The sequence below is a fragment of the Xiphias gladius genome, chromosome 13 (genome assembly GCF_016859285.1).
Source record: "Xiphias gladius isolate SHS-SW01 ecotype Sanya breed wild chromosome 13, ASM1685928v1, whole genome shotgun sequence".
Taxonomy (NCBI): domain Eukaryota; kingdom Metazoa; phylum Chordata; class Actinopteri; order Istiophoriformes; family Xiphiidae; genus Xiphias; species Xiphias gladius.
This window is the reverse complement of record NC_053412.1, coordinates 13,753,189-13,770,841: the sequence shown is the minus strand read 5'-3', so window position 1 is coordinate 13,770,841 and position 17,653 is coordinate 13,753,189. Positions and strand designations below refer to the sequence as shown.

At 42.3% G+C, this 17,653-nt stretch overlaps 1 protein-coding gene across 5 annotated transcripts in view; it reads left to right on the top strand.

Annotated features, from left to right (window-relative positions):
- The first annotated feature begins 859 nt into the window (after positions 1 to 859).
- LOC120798004 (diacylglycerol kinase zeta-like) overlaps positions 860 to 17,653 on the top strand; it is a 100,695-nt gene continuing 83,901 nt past the window's right edge. For 4 of the 5 annotated variants that reach the window (XM_040141891.1, XM_040141890.1, XM_040141889.1 and 1 more), the window contains exons 1-2: positions 5,680 to 5,777; positions 16,647 to 17,653. The exon at positions 16,647 to 17,653 is cut by the window's right edge and continues 328 nt beyond it. In XM_040141891.1, coding sequence (XP_039997825.1) covers positions 16,933 to 17,653 — 721 coding nt within the window. In that variant the 5' untranslated portion in view covers positions 5,680 to 5,777; positions 16,647 to 16,932. Of the gene's footprint in view, positions 2,490 to 5,679; positions 5,778 to 16,646 lie in introns of those variants that run through there. The other variant, XM_040141892.1, reaches the window with a different exon arrangement.

Below are 17,653 nucleotides of genomic sequence, written 5' to 3'. Positions count from 1 at the left end.
CTCAAACTGGCAGCCAGAGAGCCCGAAGCTTGATTTGATTTTAGAGCGGAACGGCCCTGAGCCCTCACAGACTTAACAGGAGCATGCGACACTCATTTGAGAGCTTGAATTTATGATTTGTGCACCGCAATAAATCCCGAAATTTCCTTTTCTGGTCTAGTCTCAGATTTGGTGAAGATTTGTCGTTTGTTCTCTAGTAATTAGCAGGCTACCGCTCAAGTTGCTGGCCTGACTACCAGTTAGGGGTTCTGTGTCTTGCTCAAGGAAAGGAGGAGCCGGAGATCAAGCTGCGGACAAGCCAAGTGCGGACAAGTCTCCCCATCTTCTAAAACACAGCCACGCCGTCTGTTTTTGGTTTTGTCCTGTAGAACATCGGTGACATCCAATATTTTGAATGATAATCATCTCAGCTTTACAAACTTTAAGGTGGCTGGTATATACAGTAAGAGTGTAGGTGCCATGTCAACAAGTCGACGTCCATAAGAAGTCAAAGAGTCGAATAAACGCTGTGGCTGGTTAATGTGTATGTTTTCATGAGACAGATTGTCATTCACGTGATAGAGGTCCACTGGTGTATGAGGACTCCACACGGGTGACTTCAGTCAAAGTGACCTCCATTTCATTTGTGTCTGCAGTAACATTTCATAATTGCTGTCTTTACCTACTTTGGTAAGTTCAGGAGTGTGACTTGTTCCGACTGGTGGCAGATATTAGCCACAATAAGAACATCATGTAAATATTGCGACAAAGACTACATTGCAGCAGTCAGTCAGGAGTGGACAGCAGTAGTCAATGAGAGATTTTCAGTCAGGCACGTGACAGGGCAGCTAAGAGCGAGGACCCGATTGTTGTCATTATCCACTTCCTGGTTTTAGCCGGGCGGGTAGTAGAAGATCAGAGTGTGTTAACGAAAGTGCCTGTGTAGCGGTGTGACCCTCGGCTGTGTCTGCGTGGGTTGTCAACGTCCAACTCCCGCGGAGTGTGATTAAACTCCGCAAGAGACTAAAGAAGAGGAGAGGGGAGGAGGAGGGGAAAGAATCTGAACTTGGTGAGGAAGGCACGCGAAGAGGAAGAAGAGAGGGAGGAGCAAGACAGAGAGGTGAAAAGCTGAAGAGCAAACAAAGAGGAGAGTGAGCGCTGACTGGTAGTGACAGGAACACTGGACTGCTACTGCACTGATACTGACAGTGCTGCCGCTGACAGCACTACTACTAAGTGGCGACGTAGTGAGGAATGCTGGGAGGGATTATCCCTCCCTCAGGACCCAACACTAATCCCTCTCTCTACACACACACACACACACACACACACACACACACACACACACACACACACACACACACACACACACACACACACACGCACGCGCCTTGTGTATCTTGTAAAAGACCTTTGGCATGTGGATTATTGACATTGCCGCCTCTGCAGGGTAGCCATGTTTGAAGTCCTAGAGCAGTTTAAGTGTAGTAATAATTCATTGTAGTTGTATGACTGAGTTTAATACTTTTAAAAATGGCCGCTTGAATTTAGTACCTTCATTATACCACTTTGTTTTAACCTAATTGTTGTATATGGTGGATGGTAACATTTATACCTTCATTTCTTTAACCTTAATACTAAAGTTTGCAGTGCTGTTGTTAATGTACCATTTATTTTAGCGGTCTCATGACACTTTAAGTATAGTACACATAGTAGTTGGAGTAAAGTGTGGCCCCTTGCCTGTACTAGAGCACAGTGTACACACTTCACATTTATTGCTATTGGTCGATTTCCCCGCCACGAGGAACCTTACGACTTATTTGCAAGTCAGTGACTGTAGCGAAGCAGCTGGGGTCAGGGAGCCCCCGTCCACTATCTGATCAGAGAGGCCGAGAGCGCGGGGAGGTCTGCACATTTGAAGGCCGATTCCACTTGCGGCTCATGGGTTTCACGGAGCACCCTGAGGACCTTCGGTCAGGAGGATTGTAGCTTCTCGTCTATATGGAATTCCGCCACCCCACCAAGAATTCCTTGGGGAATATTTGGAATACTTAAAGAAACGTTTGGAGTTCTCCTCTGGGATTGTTTGGACTACACAGGGGATAATCAAACGTAATTCACACAAGGACTCCTTTTTTCTAAGAATATTGAAACATTTTGCAAAGACTACCCAGAATTCCAGGAGCTGTAGCTTATCCCACCAAAATGTGACAGCGCATGAGAACGCAGTGACTGAACATATTGTCTGTCATGGATCCGGACCTGGGAGCAGACGCTGATGGGGCAGGACTGACGACCTGTCGTGGGGCAATTGAAGAAAAGAGGTTAGAGCTGGAAAGAGAAGGGGCACTAAGAGTAAAAGGAGACGATGGCGAATTCAGCTCGGAGTCCTCCTCCTCTAATGGCTCACTGCCCTCCTCCTCGTCGCGCTCGGCCTGTGTGGAGGAGGAGAAGGAGATGCTGACCGGCTGCTCCAGGTCTTTCACCGGACTCAAGCTCTTCACCAGGAGGTAAGACGGCATGAGTGACAGAGAGTGAAAAACAAGTTCCAAAATATTAAACGGTTTTTTAAAAGATACCACCACCACCACCACCAGTGTAATACCTAACATTGACCAGCAGGTGGAGGCATTGGCTCAAACTCAGCCTTCTGCCCAGATCAGGCAGGATGTGAACAGATGTGAAGTACCTGCGAAGTCACACTGAGGCGGCTCACAGCTGTAGTATCGTAATCTACGCCCTTCTATCTGTGCGAGGACACTTATTGACGTAATGCGGTCCCTAGCCCCTCACCCTAACCTTCACCTCACCCTAACCCTTTGTCCCTAATTGGACAAGCTGTCCGCAAATAACTGGTCTTTAGTCTGAAATTTCCCCAAAAGTAGCCTATGACTGACAGACAGACAGACAGTAACACACACACACACACACTCCAGACACACTTCTGTAGACCCTCTCTAACGCACGTAGGGCCTTGCACATTTCTTGTAAATTTTATTACATTCTACTGTAGACCGCCCCCCCCCCCCGGCCCACAGATCTGCAGACATTAGATAACAAACCCAAATGTTAATGCCTCCTATCTTATCAAAGGTTTAGTTGTCACGTTTGGGAAAGAATCTGGGTTTTTTTTTCTTTTCGCAGTGCCATTTCCTGCCGTACCGGTGAGTCAGGGCAGGATACGGAATATGTTTGTGTGTGTGTGTGTGTGTGTGTTCTTGAATGCGTATGTGTGTATAACCTTGCCAGTGGCTCGCTAGTCATCATGTCAACAGAGGACACGACTCCCACGGCAACAGGGGGCCATGGTTGTCATGCCAGTGGGAACAGCGAGGACAGTCGTGCCTCCGGCGTGGCTAGACACTCCAACTGTCAGCCTACATGGGTGAAAAAAACCGAGGGATGATGGCACAGCACTAGGGGCTAATTTGGTTTGTCTGGTGCCCGTTTAGCAGGCAGAAGATGCTGAGTAGTTGTGAGCATGCGGCATTACCCTGGTGAAACTCTTTGACTTTGTAAATCAGAGGAGGCTCATGGTGATTATTGGTTTGCAACTATTTGTCAACTTCTGCTGATTAATTATCATAGGGCTGAAAGATATGAGGACAATATCTAAGGGTGATTTTTTTTCTGAACAATGTTGTGGTTAAGATTTCAATAAAATCAACTTCAGGCCTCTACATTGGAAAAAGAGAAGTCTGTATCCAAAGTAAAGTTTGTAAAATAAATTTATCTTGTTTCCTCTTTAAAACAATCAGGTAAATGCTTGTTGTTCTCCTACAGGTTCTTACGGTAACACTTTATAATAGAGCCCACGATTTACAGGGTAATTTTGTTGCATGCATCAGGTACCACTAGCCTAGAACATTTACTGGTTCTTAGATATAGGCACGGTGGAAAAGACAATATTTATGTCTTCCACTTCATTGTCTGATTTGAAATAAGGATTAGTCAAGAAGTGGGGCCATACTTCAGAAATTTGCTCCTAGGAGGAATGTTCGTCCAGCACTACTTAAATATAATTTATTTCTCCTCTTCTCTCCCTTCTTCCCCAGTCTGATATTCTCTCACTTCACCTGTGTTTTAAGTACCTTTAGAAACCACTAAGTATTTGACTGGTGTCTCATACATACAACAGCATTACACTGTAAATTGCAGCCTATAAAGTGTTACCTTTAAGTTTTACATTAATGGTATTCTTGAAAGTAGAGTAATTTCCATATATAGTCATATCATTCAAAAGTTGTATTACTTTTTTGAAATCAGCTGAATATTACCAACTCTTAGTAATAATGACATACTGCATGTAGGTCTTGCCTAATCAGGCAAACGTTTTGACCTGGGACTGATGATCCCTGGATACTGTTGACAGTTTTTTCACTTCAGCGGCTGAGCTAACATTAGCCTGACTAGCAGGATGAACTTCCCCCCCAATCTGCCCCCAAAACCCTGTTAGTCCTGATTCTCATTATATAAGGTGATGAACTTTAAAAAAAAAAAAAAAAAAAAATGGTATGATGTGCTTAAAAGTTGGACCGGAAGATTCTGACTGCTGTTCAATATATTTGCTAGCATTGACCCTCACAACAACAGAATTAGCTAAAGGCTAATACTAGCTAGTGTGGTGCAATTACCTAACAACAAAACGACGGGTCGACTTTTTAAAAATCAAAATGTTGTGCCTTTGCTTTACTTTCCATTCTTTAAATGTAAATAGTACAGACACCACCATTCAGAGAGTTCGATAACACACCTAAGTCATTTATTGTGGTAGGCCTGTTAATGTTAGTTAGCTGACTACAGTGACAGTTGGCTACCGCTAGTTAATTATAGCTTTCAGCTCTTTTAGCTTGTTAAGCCATAACTAGCTAATATTGAAAGTTATAAGTTAAAGTATAAATACCATTGCTACTCTTTCAAATTGTAATTTGGATTTCAAAACAACCAGTTGCCCACTGTGATCCCCCAGTATGAACACAGTAAAAACACAAAAATTAGGACATTTGTGTTGGTTCATTGTTCATCTTGATTAAAAGATATAGAAATAAAAAAGTGCTTGTTTTGATAAATTAATATTATTGTTAATTTAAAAAAAAGTATTAAATTTGAGGGTTAAAGATGGACAAAAAAGAAAAAAAAGAAAAAAAAATGTCAAAGAAAATTACATAGAAATGACAAAGGTAAAGTCAGTATTTCTGTATGCAGTATGCATGGGTTGGTCTGGCTTGTTGGAAATTAAATTGGTTAATGATCAGTGACTCTTGAATTACTCATAAAATGCGTGCCATAGAAAGGGGATATAACTATGTAACTCACTCTCTCATTGCTCATTGTAAGGCTTCACAATCAATCTTTCTGAGGCATTCTCTGCTTCCTCTTTTGCACGGTACGTTTGATGTCTGAGTCCGTGTGTGTGTGTGTGTGTGTGTGTGTGTGTGTGTGTGTGTGTGTGTGTGTGTGTGTGTGTGTAGAGAGAAAGAGAGAGAGAGAACATTTATCAGTTTTGCACTCAGCTTGTCAAGGAAGTACACCGAGTTATTTTAGTCCTCTCTCACGCGTGCTCTCTCTTTCTCTCTCTCTCTGTGCCACACCCACTCTCTCTCTCTCTCTCTCTCTCTCTCTCTCTTCTTCCCATCACACCGGCGAAGTCTCTCACCCCTCCCTCTGTCTCTTTCTCTCACTCTCTGCTCCCCATTAACGGTCACAGTACACCAGGGTTTAGTGTGAGCTCGGCAGATACATAGATTATAGAGAGGAGTGGAAGCATGGATGGATAGTTTTTCCCCCTACTTTCTCAGGTTGGCTCCTAATTTATTCTTTGTTTTTTCGAACATTTATTTTATAATTTAGCCAAAATTGATTTCAGACAGTGGTAGAAATTACTTGTGGTTTTGGGTGTTGTGCTGGATAATAAACAGTAGAATCAACAGTTTAGTCTTCAACTCTGTGAACTCTGTAATACTCAGCAGGCTCAGTCAGTGTAGTGTTGTTGGTGGGCTGATGCAGTGCTGTGTTCTTCGTAGTTTTCAGTCAAGTCAGACATAAATAAAGGCAATAAACAAGCTGATACAAGGGCGCTCTGTGACAAATAAGGCAAAAAATATGGATTAAAATGAATCTTGCCAACAAAAATACACTTGCCCTTGCCAGGTCATGCAAGCCTCAGTGTTTCTCACAACTTTAGGCTTTCTTCATGGTCACCGACCCCTTTGTGGGAGGAGTTTTACAACAAAAGGCTTTGGGGGATTCTTTGTAGTGTCTAAAAAAAAAAAAGTCACTTCTTCTTTATTGAGAAATGTCATCACTGTTTCTCAATATGAAACAGTGTCTTTGTTTCCGAATTGTGCTGCCCCTGCTCCCACTTTGAGTATGAGCAAATTCTAGTTCTATTGTGGTTTAACGAGCATTAACAAGCAGCTGATGTGGCGCAGTCGCTGGTGCTGTCAACTATCTTGACGCAAAACAAAAACCAAGCCGTTCTTGGACATTTAACAGACTAACAAGATGCAACATTCAAAGTGCTTAGAGCCAAGGTGAAACCAGAGCTTACGGGTTCTGTTGCAGAACTAAGAAAACCTCATTCAAAAGATATTTGCAACTATGCCAATAATTAAAAATACAGCGTTGGAGCAAAGCCTTTCTCAGTGTATTTCATGTGGCTTGTTTTTGTATGTCTAGATAAGGACGGAAGTTTAAAAAAAAAAAAAAAAGATCTAGTGTTGTTGCTTATTCAATATCTCTGTCTTTTAGCCGTCTTTCATGAACACCATTTTCCATAAGCTCTAGACCTTCGCGGGCTAAGGCATCGCGACACAACAGACGCCGCGAGTCCATGCACGGGTCAAGGGGCCGGGGGGCTGGCTGATATGTATGTAATAACAGCAGGGCAGAGAGGACTGAATGCTGTAAACAAACTGCAGAGATCCCAGCTGTTCTTAATACGGGCAGCTGTAGAAACCCAACTGTGCCTAACTTGTCTCGCACCAGGCCGCAGACGGACATAGTCAGAGAGCAGCAGGTGATCATAGTGGAGCATTTAGCAGCTAAAGAGCCAGGACTTAGTGGACTCTGAGGACTTAGTGTAGACTAAAAAAACAGAGTGAAAAAGAGAATGGTGTTGGACACTTTTCTACACTTTGGTCAGTGCCCAAGAAAAGCAAATTACAAGGAGTAAGTAAGTAAATGGATGATTAATGATAGAAGTGGAAACACGAGCTACTGAGCTACGTTCAGTGAAAGGGTATTATTATTTCAAGGTTTTTTCTCTTGTTGTGCTTAGTGTCCACGTCATTTTCTCATATTCATGTTTGTAAAAATCACTTGGCTGTAGCAGAGGTGCTGGGGGATTAGGCTGAGCAACATTACTGAAGTGCCTGTACATGTGGGCTGGTGGAAATGTGTGTTTATGTGTGCAATTTAAATCATCGGGCTGACATAAACGCAGCTGTTTAGGCTGAGAACATGTCACCATTTAGACTGATAACAGAGAGAGAGAGAGAGAGAGTCGTGAAGAGAGTGTGAGAGATGGCTACTGTTTAGAGTGAAAACATATCTACACGGGAATAGAGAGAGAGAGAGAGACGTGCCTGGTAGACACACACCAAATATATTATAAAAATCAGGTGACAAATAATTGACAAAGTTGCAGTTGTCATGCATAATAGAGATTACTAGCTCCACGAAACCAAACGACATCAGTCCAAGTTGAATATACACTGACTGATTTTCTATTAGTGCTTCAAAACTGAGAGTTTGAGAGTTGACTGTTAACAGTGCTGAATTTTGAACACTGTGACAAGAGAGCTTGTAGAGGGGGAAGGTTCTCCGTTGCCTCACCCAACCAATTCCCAAGGCCTTCAACCACCCTGCGTATAATCTGGAAAATCATGTTTATACACCATGCTTATTTTTTTTTTGCCATTTGGAGAAAACATAATCGCTGCATCATCCGTGTTCACTGGCAACGCTTTGCTTCCCAGTCCGGGAGGGGTTTGTGGTTTTCGTTCCTGCGCAGGAGTCGCAGGGAGGTGGTCGGCGTGGATGGCGTTCGTACAAAGAACAGGTGTCTGCAGCCGTTGACATCCAGACTGTGGTTAAAGTTAGGAAAAGAGACGTAGAGAAAAATGTTTCGAAAATAAACATGTCCTGTCTCATGCTTCAAGTCAATGTTGACTTTTTCAGTATTTACCCAAACCACCAGTTTCCTGCACAGACTAAATAAATAAAAAGGTAAAATGTGCTTTAATTGTCAGGAGCAGATGGTGTAGGAACAAATGAGATACACTGTCAGTGAACCTTTTACAGCGTGAACAATTTCCCTACTAATAATAATTATGCTCATAATAATAATAATAATAATAATAACTTAATTTGTGTAGCACCTTTCTTATTGTTGTTCCAAAGTGCTTTAATGAGACACAACAGAAAATAATACAATTATACAGTAAATAATAAAACCAGATAAAAGTAGAAGAGATGAAATAATAACAAAAAAGATATTACTTTATTCAATGACTTTCTATCGATAAAATGTTTGTGTGATCATTTTTGCCAGAATCAGTTCATCCACACAGTGACAGTACATGGATAATGATAAAATACTCACAAAGTAAGCAAAGTCAAGTCAGAGAGCACTCCTTCATCCATCCCTCCCTCTCACAACCACTTCTATACCAACTTTACAGTAATAGCAGCTCAATTCTATTGTGGCCTGTTTTTTTGTTTTTTGCATGGTACGCGTTACTTCCTCGGTGTTCCATTCCAGCCCTCTAGATACATCTGTGAAATCTAGAAGCCGTCTTTGTACATCATCAAAGAAGGGGGATTTCCGCCTGCAGCCTATCAGCCTGTGTGCAGCTTTCATGCCAGCCGTGGCCAGAGATGCCTACGTTTGACACCAGGCTCCACGGTGGAGCTGTCTTGCAACAAGCCTGCTGGTTGAGTGGGGAGTCGGTTGGGCCAGTTGCGTTTGAGCGCATCCATGACGCTTTCACTTTGTGTGCACAGGGCGCTCTTTGATGAGGCTGCGGCTTTTATTTCATGCCAAGTGTGGGGAGTAAAGTATGTCCTCTGTATAAAATTAAAATGAGTATCATGATGATTGGGGTTCCTGGAAGATAGCTGCATTTTATGTAAAATGAGTTGCCAATCCAGATTGGAGCCGTGTGAGGATAGGTCTGCTTTCCGTAGTCGCAGGTCCGCGCAATTAGTGAGATGGAGTTTACTACAGAGACCGGGCCCCTGGGCCTGCTCAAATGTGTAAAATGGACGTGCAAAGAGAGGTGTGCTCTATGCCGCACCTTGCAACTAAAGATAAAAAAACCAAAGAGGTGTTAAGTAAATTCAGATGCTTCTAGACATCTTGGAATCAATGAGGTTTTATGTTAGAGTCTCTCCTTCCCTGTATAATCAGAAATGATTTATGATGTAAAGTCTTTCCCATGAATGGGAAAGTGGTCTCAGACTTTTTTTTGGACTGCACTGTACGTGTGATGTACTGTGATGGAAAGCAGAGCCTGGTCATTCCTATCCCGACTGCTGCTCAACCAGCGATACTTCAAAAAGTTTTCTTGCATATCTCACACATAAAAATAGCCTTTCTGGGCTCTGGGAAGATTTTGCAACATTCATGTTGATTGTTGAACTCGTATGGCATTTGATGTATCCTGTCAACACACAATAGCAAATGGGACAAACGCCAGCAGGGCTGATGACTCACTGCACTGTATCCTGCGATGTGTCTTGTCAGCCAAACTACAGAATCCTCAGAGGTTGTTGAATTGTTTTTCTTTTGGGGCACAAAATTAATGCCTGAAGTAGAAGAAGCAGGTTGAGGCAAATATCACGACAGTGAAAAGTGAATTGCAGTACGGGACAGTTAGATTTTCTACAGACAATGTAAAATAAATCATATACACATCCTCCCTTACGATAAAGCACATTGGAGGCTTATAGAGGTGTAAAGATGCAAGCGTTAGTTCTCATTGCATTGCTTTAGATAGCTAGAAGGCTTAGTCTCACCCCAGTAGAGGAAAACCACATTGCCATAGAACACTCTTTATGACTGTGTATTCTTATTGTAAACCACTATTTTTTATGTAAATATTTGATTCACCAGCGCAGAGCTCTGGATAGTCTCAGACACCCGCACACACGCTCGCACACAGGCGGACAGAACCTCTCTATTCTTTCCATGAAGTGCATCCATGTGGTCCGCCTGAGGTAGTTGACCCTCCAGTAGTGGTCTCACACCGTTTTGTACCGGCGTTTGTTCCTTGTCACCCACCAACTCTCAGCGTTGTTTTTTTTTTTTTTAAGCATGACCCCGATTCTTCCATGACCTTAGTCACGTGTTTAGTATTGTAACCCTGACGACGGCCCCCTAACCTTAATAAAGTTGTCATTTTAGCCCAAACCGCAATATTTCCATACACCTCAGGGATTTGTAACAGTTTTGGAAGACACAGACGGATGGATTCATCCTGCCGATAGGGACGTCAGACCAGAGAAGACTTTTTCCTGTGCAGAGGGCTAGGACTTGTTGCACTGTGAATATTCGTGGTCTCCAGAGGATGAAGCCTGATGCTTTTGATGACTGTATCTTTCATCCTCCATCCTGCTAAAGTGTCCAGTACACAAAATGTACACAAAAAATATTCAAATATACACTCTGTTGCCAGTTTATTAGGAACACCTAATGAAAACTAATGCAGTCTAATACAGAAGTCCTGCAATAAATTATACATTCATGACGGTTCGACTCTATGGTCATTTTGGAGGCTGCATTTTGCGGTGAATTATACTATGCTATACGATTTATATCATTGAAAGTTGGCTGAACAACAGAAACACCTCTCCGTATGATGCAATACAGCTCAACCGCACCACAAATTCCCAGTGCAGGCTTGCTCTCTCCCAGGGAAAAAAAATGTCAACATTGCATGTATTTCCTAACATAGGCAGACGGAATGCCATGACATTTGCTTAGAACACTCGTACTCTCAATGGGACGGACCCTTTTGATTCGACATCCTGGTTGTCATTCCTGTCGAGCCATCCTCAGGACACGTTGCATTATAACTGGTACGGTCCTGAGAATAGGAAAATCATCAGTTTCCTGTCTGTTCTGTGCAACGTTTCCTTCTTGTGAGGAGTAATTGATATTTTGGCCTCTTAGGGCTGGTGGTAGGGCTTTATTTATAACAATGCTATACATTTAAGTATAAATGAAAAAGTAAAATGCACGTAAGCAATAAGTGAGAATGGTCTTCCTCTGTTTGCATGGCCCATACTCCAATTACATGCAGCTGTTTTTGACCTTCCTCTGTGTTTGTCTCTCACCCAGAGCATGCTGGGAGAACCTGCAGCCTCTAACTTGAAGTAGTGAAGCAGATTTATGCTGCATTCCAATTCATAGGAAACTCCTTCCCAAACCAGCATTTCACGACTCAGTACTTCACGACAGTTGGACAGGGTTGACGCGTTCCCAACGCTCCTTCAAATACAGTGGAGAAATTTGGCCTCTGTTGCCCACATTTGAGGTCTCAATGCCCTTGAATCCATCGCTCCCCGGCTGCGTGTTTAATGATGCATTCAGCTCATCCTTGTCAAATTGTAAAGTTGACAGGACATTGACGGATGTTGACATTGGATTTACCAGGAGCTAGCTTACATGTACTGTGCGTCCCATTAACTGGACCAATCAAAGAGCCACACCAAAGAGTAAACATTAGAAGTGAGGCATGAAGTCCTCCAACCTAAACGACCATACAGGTCATTTGTCCCTACCCTCTGATACGACCCATAGGACTGTCTCCGGGAATAGCGCCCCTACGGCGGCGAGCGTACCGGACCTTCATTGTCATGGTTACAATAATAAATATGCAGAGTGTAAGGACACTGGTGTACCAGACCTTCATCATCATGGTTACAATAATAAACAGACGGTTAAGCTTATGGAACGGTCCCGCTTAAAAAAAGATACCAACGTCGACTATTGGTTTCAAGCAGGAAACAAACAGTTGTCTCTCGTGACATATCGACCCATCGATCCACCCCAGGCTCCTCTTAATATAGACTTTGTCTCTCTATATACCATGTCAAACATCTTCCTCCTTCGCTCCTATCATAATTACTGCAGCTGCTAGAGGTCGCTTAACAATAACATCTAACAAAGAGTCGTAATACGCTGCGTGCACAGACGGCCTATGGGTTTGTTTTTTTAATAGAAGGACAGGCTCCTGTTGTTCTTAGCAGTCTGGACATGTTGTTTTTCACTACATGGACAGGCTGTTAGAGGAATATGCACACTTTATGACCGAGAAGTTGAGAATTTATGAATATATTTACCACCTAGTGCACTGTTTGCGGTTGTCCATCATATGTTGCACTGGAACATCACAACTTGTAAACCTGCAGTGCACGATGTTAGATTGGGTGGTATTACAGGTTTACATTACAGTGAGGATAAAAGGTGTATTTGTTCACCTCGTCTCACAGACACTGCGGTTAAAAGGTCTGAAAAAGTGGATTGTTAAATTGAGATTTTTTTTCTCACACAGCAGGTGTCCAGTTATGTTGAAATGTAACACCTGAGCCCTGCTGATGTCAGCAAGAACACTGTTGTCACGTACTGCATGCCCCTGTTCTCAGGAATTTGGACCCCCCATTCAGAGGAGTCCTGCTGTCTTTAAACGAAAGTCCCAATTTCTGGAAACGAGAGACAGAAAGACACTTGCCTGTCTGCATATGCCGTTTGAAATATGTCTGTCATTTTTTCTGTCGCAATTCAGCCAAACAAAGAGCCTTAGCGGTGTTGGCATGCAAATACACACTCAGGTGGGTAATGTTGTATTACTGAGTACTGTCATCTCATGTCTCCCTAACTCTCCCCTGTTATGGTAAGGGATTATCATCGTAGAAGGCAGCTGTTAGATAACAGCCACACACACACACACACAGTGGGGAAAAACACAGGATCCTCTTCGCCTCTAAACAACACAGAGATGTTTAGAGGCAAAGTGGAGAGGAGAGATATAGAGACGGAAGTATCAGAGAAAAGCAGTTTCAAATCGTACGGAAAGTCATTATTATGCATAAGCTCTCGTTATTTACCCTATAAACAAGGACGCGTAACCACATTTTAGCATAACATCAGATTTTTGAGGTTGATATCAATATTTGAGTGTTTGTGAAGATTGAAACTGACAAACTGTAACTCCGCATTGTCATTTCTGTACTGACATTTTGTTGTTGCACATCAGATGACACATCGGCGAATGTGATGTAACTGCAAAAAGCTCATTGATGGCTTCTAAAACAAACTTAGTATACTGTATACTTAGCCTGCTTTAATATGTATTATGTATGTATTAATGTATGCATGTACTGTCTGTATGTACAGTGTGTACATGACTATTTGATATCAAAAAAGCCAAGAGTAAATGCAACCAGGAGGCATTAGTGATTGACTACAGTGCAGTTATTTAGAGATGAATTCTAGCCAGATGTTTGAAAGGTGTAAATGCATCTGTTTAAACAAGACACATATGTTTACTCTTCCCAAGTTTAACTATGCCAGTAAGTGGTCTGTGGAGAAAGTCACTTACTTCCTGCCTCATTAAAGTCACAGGACGGAAACGAGTCCAGCGACTTCAACACGTATGCTCATTCGGGAGGCCTAACATGCTGCGGTAGCATTTATCTGATCCCTGATCAGTACAACCATTCAATGATCTTAATGGGTGAGAGAGCCACGGGACCGAAGGCCCCTGGCCCAGCTTTTGCCTGGCTCGTAGTCCATATGTGGTGGTCGTCCACGTAAATGGGTTAGTTAGGGATAAAAATATCCCTTTATTCCCTGCAACAAATATGGCTCTAATAGTATGATTGATGTCGTGATGTGGTGGTTCGCAGAAGCTCGACAGTCAATCGCATTCAATTAATATTTGATCTCCAGTTCACTGAGACTGGCGAAAGTGATGGTTGATGGTTGTTTTTTTAGGCACATAGTCTCAACATCTCCTTTGTTCAAGAGTGTTACAGGTCGCAGACTCTACCGACCACATTACAGCAAATTTGAGCTCGGCGAAGCAACCAGGCAGAGACAGAGGCCGTTGGTTGTTCCTGCTCTGAGCATGTGTTTGAAAGTGAATCGAAAATCAAAGTGTGATGTGACATGTAAGCACATCCTCCAAATCCTATAAAGAAAGCATAGTAATAATGTTTTTTTTGTTTTTGTTTTTTTTTAAAGAAATTGCACATCAGCCCAATCTATGGCCGTTGATAGCTTTCCTGTATGGCTTTATGTCATCACTGTGACAACCCCTGACCCTTCTAACAGAGCATTAGGACACAGAGTGCTCCTCTGTTTAACGTCGGCGGTGGGATTAAGTGAGCGGCAGAGGTTTCAGTGCGCTGATGATTTTCTGTGATGGGACTTCCTGTTAGACTGTATGGTGGTTTCAGCAGAAGAGACGTAGAAGAGTTCTAAGTGGCACACGCTTTTATCATGCACTGTTCCCATCTGATATCTTTTGTTATAGGGTATTCTGTTCTACGCTTAGACACTCAATAACATGACTCATCACACCACATTTCATCTTTTTTGTCCAATCCTCTTTGTCCTCTCCATTTTATGTACTGAGTTAGGTCAGTGTGTGGTGGTGTGGTCTGCAGCAGCAGCCCTAACTCAGCCGCAGCCCTGGGGCCCTAACGCGGTTGTTCCATTTCTTGTAAGTTCAGTGGTTCAACTAGAAAAACAAACACGGAGCAGGTCTTCCGTTCATTTTCCCCCCTCATTCAATATAACCAATGAGCTTAGTTTTCAACAAATTGGTATTTACAGTTATTTATTCTTAAAATTAATTAATGAATTATCCAACTATCGCTTGCAAGACATTTGCAGGTTACAGATTGTGCAACTTCATTGTTTTTAATGACACTATGGGAGTCTGAGTGTTCAGCAGCATAGTCAACCGCACTGTGAAGCCCATTGCTGTCGCTTTTCTCTAAAGCGTGTTCTGAGAGTCAAGTTTACTGTAAACTGTGGTAACTGTGTCTACAGCGGGAAATACAGCAGTTGTTTGATGCGTTGCTGACAGATAATAAAGGACAGAGGTACTATGAGTAAATGATTTCACAGATACTACTTGTGAATAGTGCAGTTTCGGATCTGTTGACTTGATGTGTCACATGCAGAAACTGCCCATAGTCTGATAGGATGGATTATCCTGACTAAAGATACACTCGGTAACAAGTTTATTATGTCGATCTAGCTATAACTGACTCATTTCATACAACAGTCCTGTAATAAATCCTGCTATCACGAAGATTCTAATGTTCAGTTTTTTGTTTTTTTTCTCATAAAGATGACCAAGGGCATCAATTCATGTGTCAAAATTCACCGAAGTAGAGGTCATTTTAACCAGTAACACCAGTAAAATAACTGTCAGTATAACTGTGAGCATCTTGGAACCCATGCAGTTCAAGGGATGGAGGCATTGCGATGCAACTGCCTCCATCAACGTAAAGCTACAGAGTTCATATTTGTATTCGTGTCATAGTTAGACAGAGTGCTTTGTCAATTTACCTTTTAGCTCAGGCTTCTGCTAGTGACAGCATAAAGTGATACTTTCAGACTCAGCAAAATTCGCTTTGGCAAATACCTCAGGGCTCAGAGGGACAGATTTAGTTGGAGAGAAAATTCCCATGAATTCCAATAAATCCAGGGGAAATTAAGCGAAATCAGAGCCTGACTCTGGCGGTACCCAGTCCACCTCTGGACCCTTTTGCCCCAACGGTCACAGAAACCTTGTTGGGAAGTAAATACATTTCTTTAACGTTGTTTTAACAACACTGAAATGTTATAAACCACTTTGCTTTGTTTTCAGTGTTGGGATTTGATTTTTGTGTGGCGTGGAAAATTCATGTCACCATGAAACCCAATTCATTCAATTATTAAAGACAAAAAGCTAAGTAATTGTCATTTAACAAATGTTTTAATTTAATTGACACGGTAAATGCATACGTACAAAGTAAATACAAATAACAATGAGTATTTTATTTCACCTTATGTGTGTCTTTGATTGGTTTTCATTTAAGCATTTAGAATCTTAAATAGTTCCAAAGGTGAAGAAAAAGAATGTTGAAGTGTCTGTGTTCTAATGTCCAGGTCTCTTGGATTTTAATGAGTTAGTGCTATATAAATAAAATTGAATTGAAATTGAATTGAATTGGGCAAACTTGGGTCTTACATATAAGGTCATGTGCTAATGCCTGTGTTCATGAGTGTCACTCAACACTGTGAAAGAAGAACAATTGAACGAATCAATCACACTGTGAATGTTGAGGGAACCAGTGAAGCCGCTACTGGTTAATACCAGTTTTGATGACTTGAGTGACTATGAACAAATCCGCACTGCATCAGTGATCCATTGATCTAATTAAACAGCTGGTTAGATCATTAAACACGGGAACAATGAATCTAGTGAAATTGTTTAGATGAAAAATTTGATTTTTATTCTGGGCATTTTTCAGCCATTATCTATTCCTTGGAAGGAACTACTTATTGTTCAAGTAGGGTTTGTGGACACAATTCTGTTTGTTCATGTCATCATTTATGGAACAACATAGATTTAATTTACAACACAGCCTACTTGCCTCTTCAGCAATTCTAAAGGAAGATTGGAGAGAAGGAGAGGAGGTCGACTAGAAGGTGACCAGCAGAAGCTGGACCCTCAACTTATGCTGGGTTTTGGTGGAGAAAACCCACTTATTGTGGATACCATCTCCTGTCATGTGTTTATTACAACATCCTATGCAAGGATATCTGATAATTAACATTTAACTTGTTGTCAGAAACAACAGGAAAGAAGCACTGCTTTGTTTTTCACCCAAGCATACCTTATCAGATGCCACATATCAGTTTTAGTACCTTTCATATTCCAATGAGACATGATGGATTTCTTCTTCCAACGTCACTTTGGTCGTCGCCAGAAAAGACAGAAACACTCTGCTGCATTGCGTCAGCCTGGTCCTGCTGTTCAGACCAGTAAAGCCAGGAGGCGCTCTAGTGTCGGTCTGCCCTCTGTGGCATTAGTGCAGTCCAGACGCTCCTCCATTGGTTTACCTCCAGTTTGTACTGAGCAGCGCAGGCGCCCCAGTGTCGGTTTACTGGTGGCCAGTGGACAGAAGCGACAATCAATTATAGAGCTGGCATTAACTAACAAAAGTGAAAGAGTGGGAGAATCTGGAAAAGAAGCTGAGAGAGAAGAGGAAGCTATCAAGAGAGGAAGAAGGGCATTTCAGAGTAAACCTTACCATGCTCGTCGTGCCTCTGGCACAGTCTCAGGCTTACATCATGGGTTAGCGGTGCGATATCGACATCCTTCTAAAGTAAAATCCATTGAACCTCATTTACTTGGATCCTCTATGCTACTTGCGAGTTTGGTCCAGATGGGAAGAGGAAGGAAAGAGGAAGAAGAGGAAGAAGAGGAACTAAATGTTTCCCTGTGCTCCTGTTCAGAGTCGGATGGGGAAGAAGGCAGTAATGAAAAAGTGGAGAAAAGAAATAGAGGAATAAAAGATGCAAGCTCCAGGTCTACGGCTCAAATGCACTTAATCCAGGCAATGATTATGGAAAACATTAAACCCCGCCCCTTGCTTCGCCCTCCTC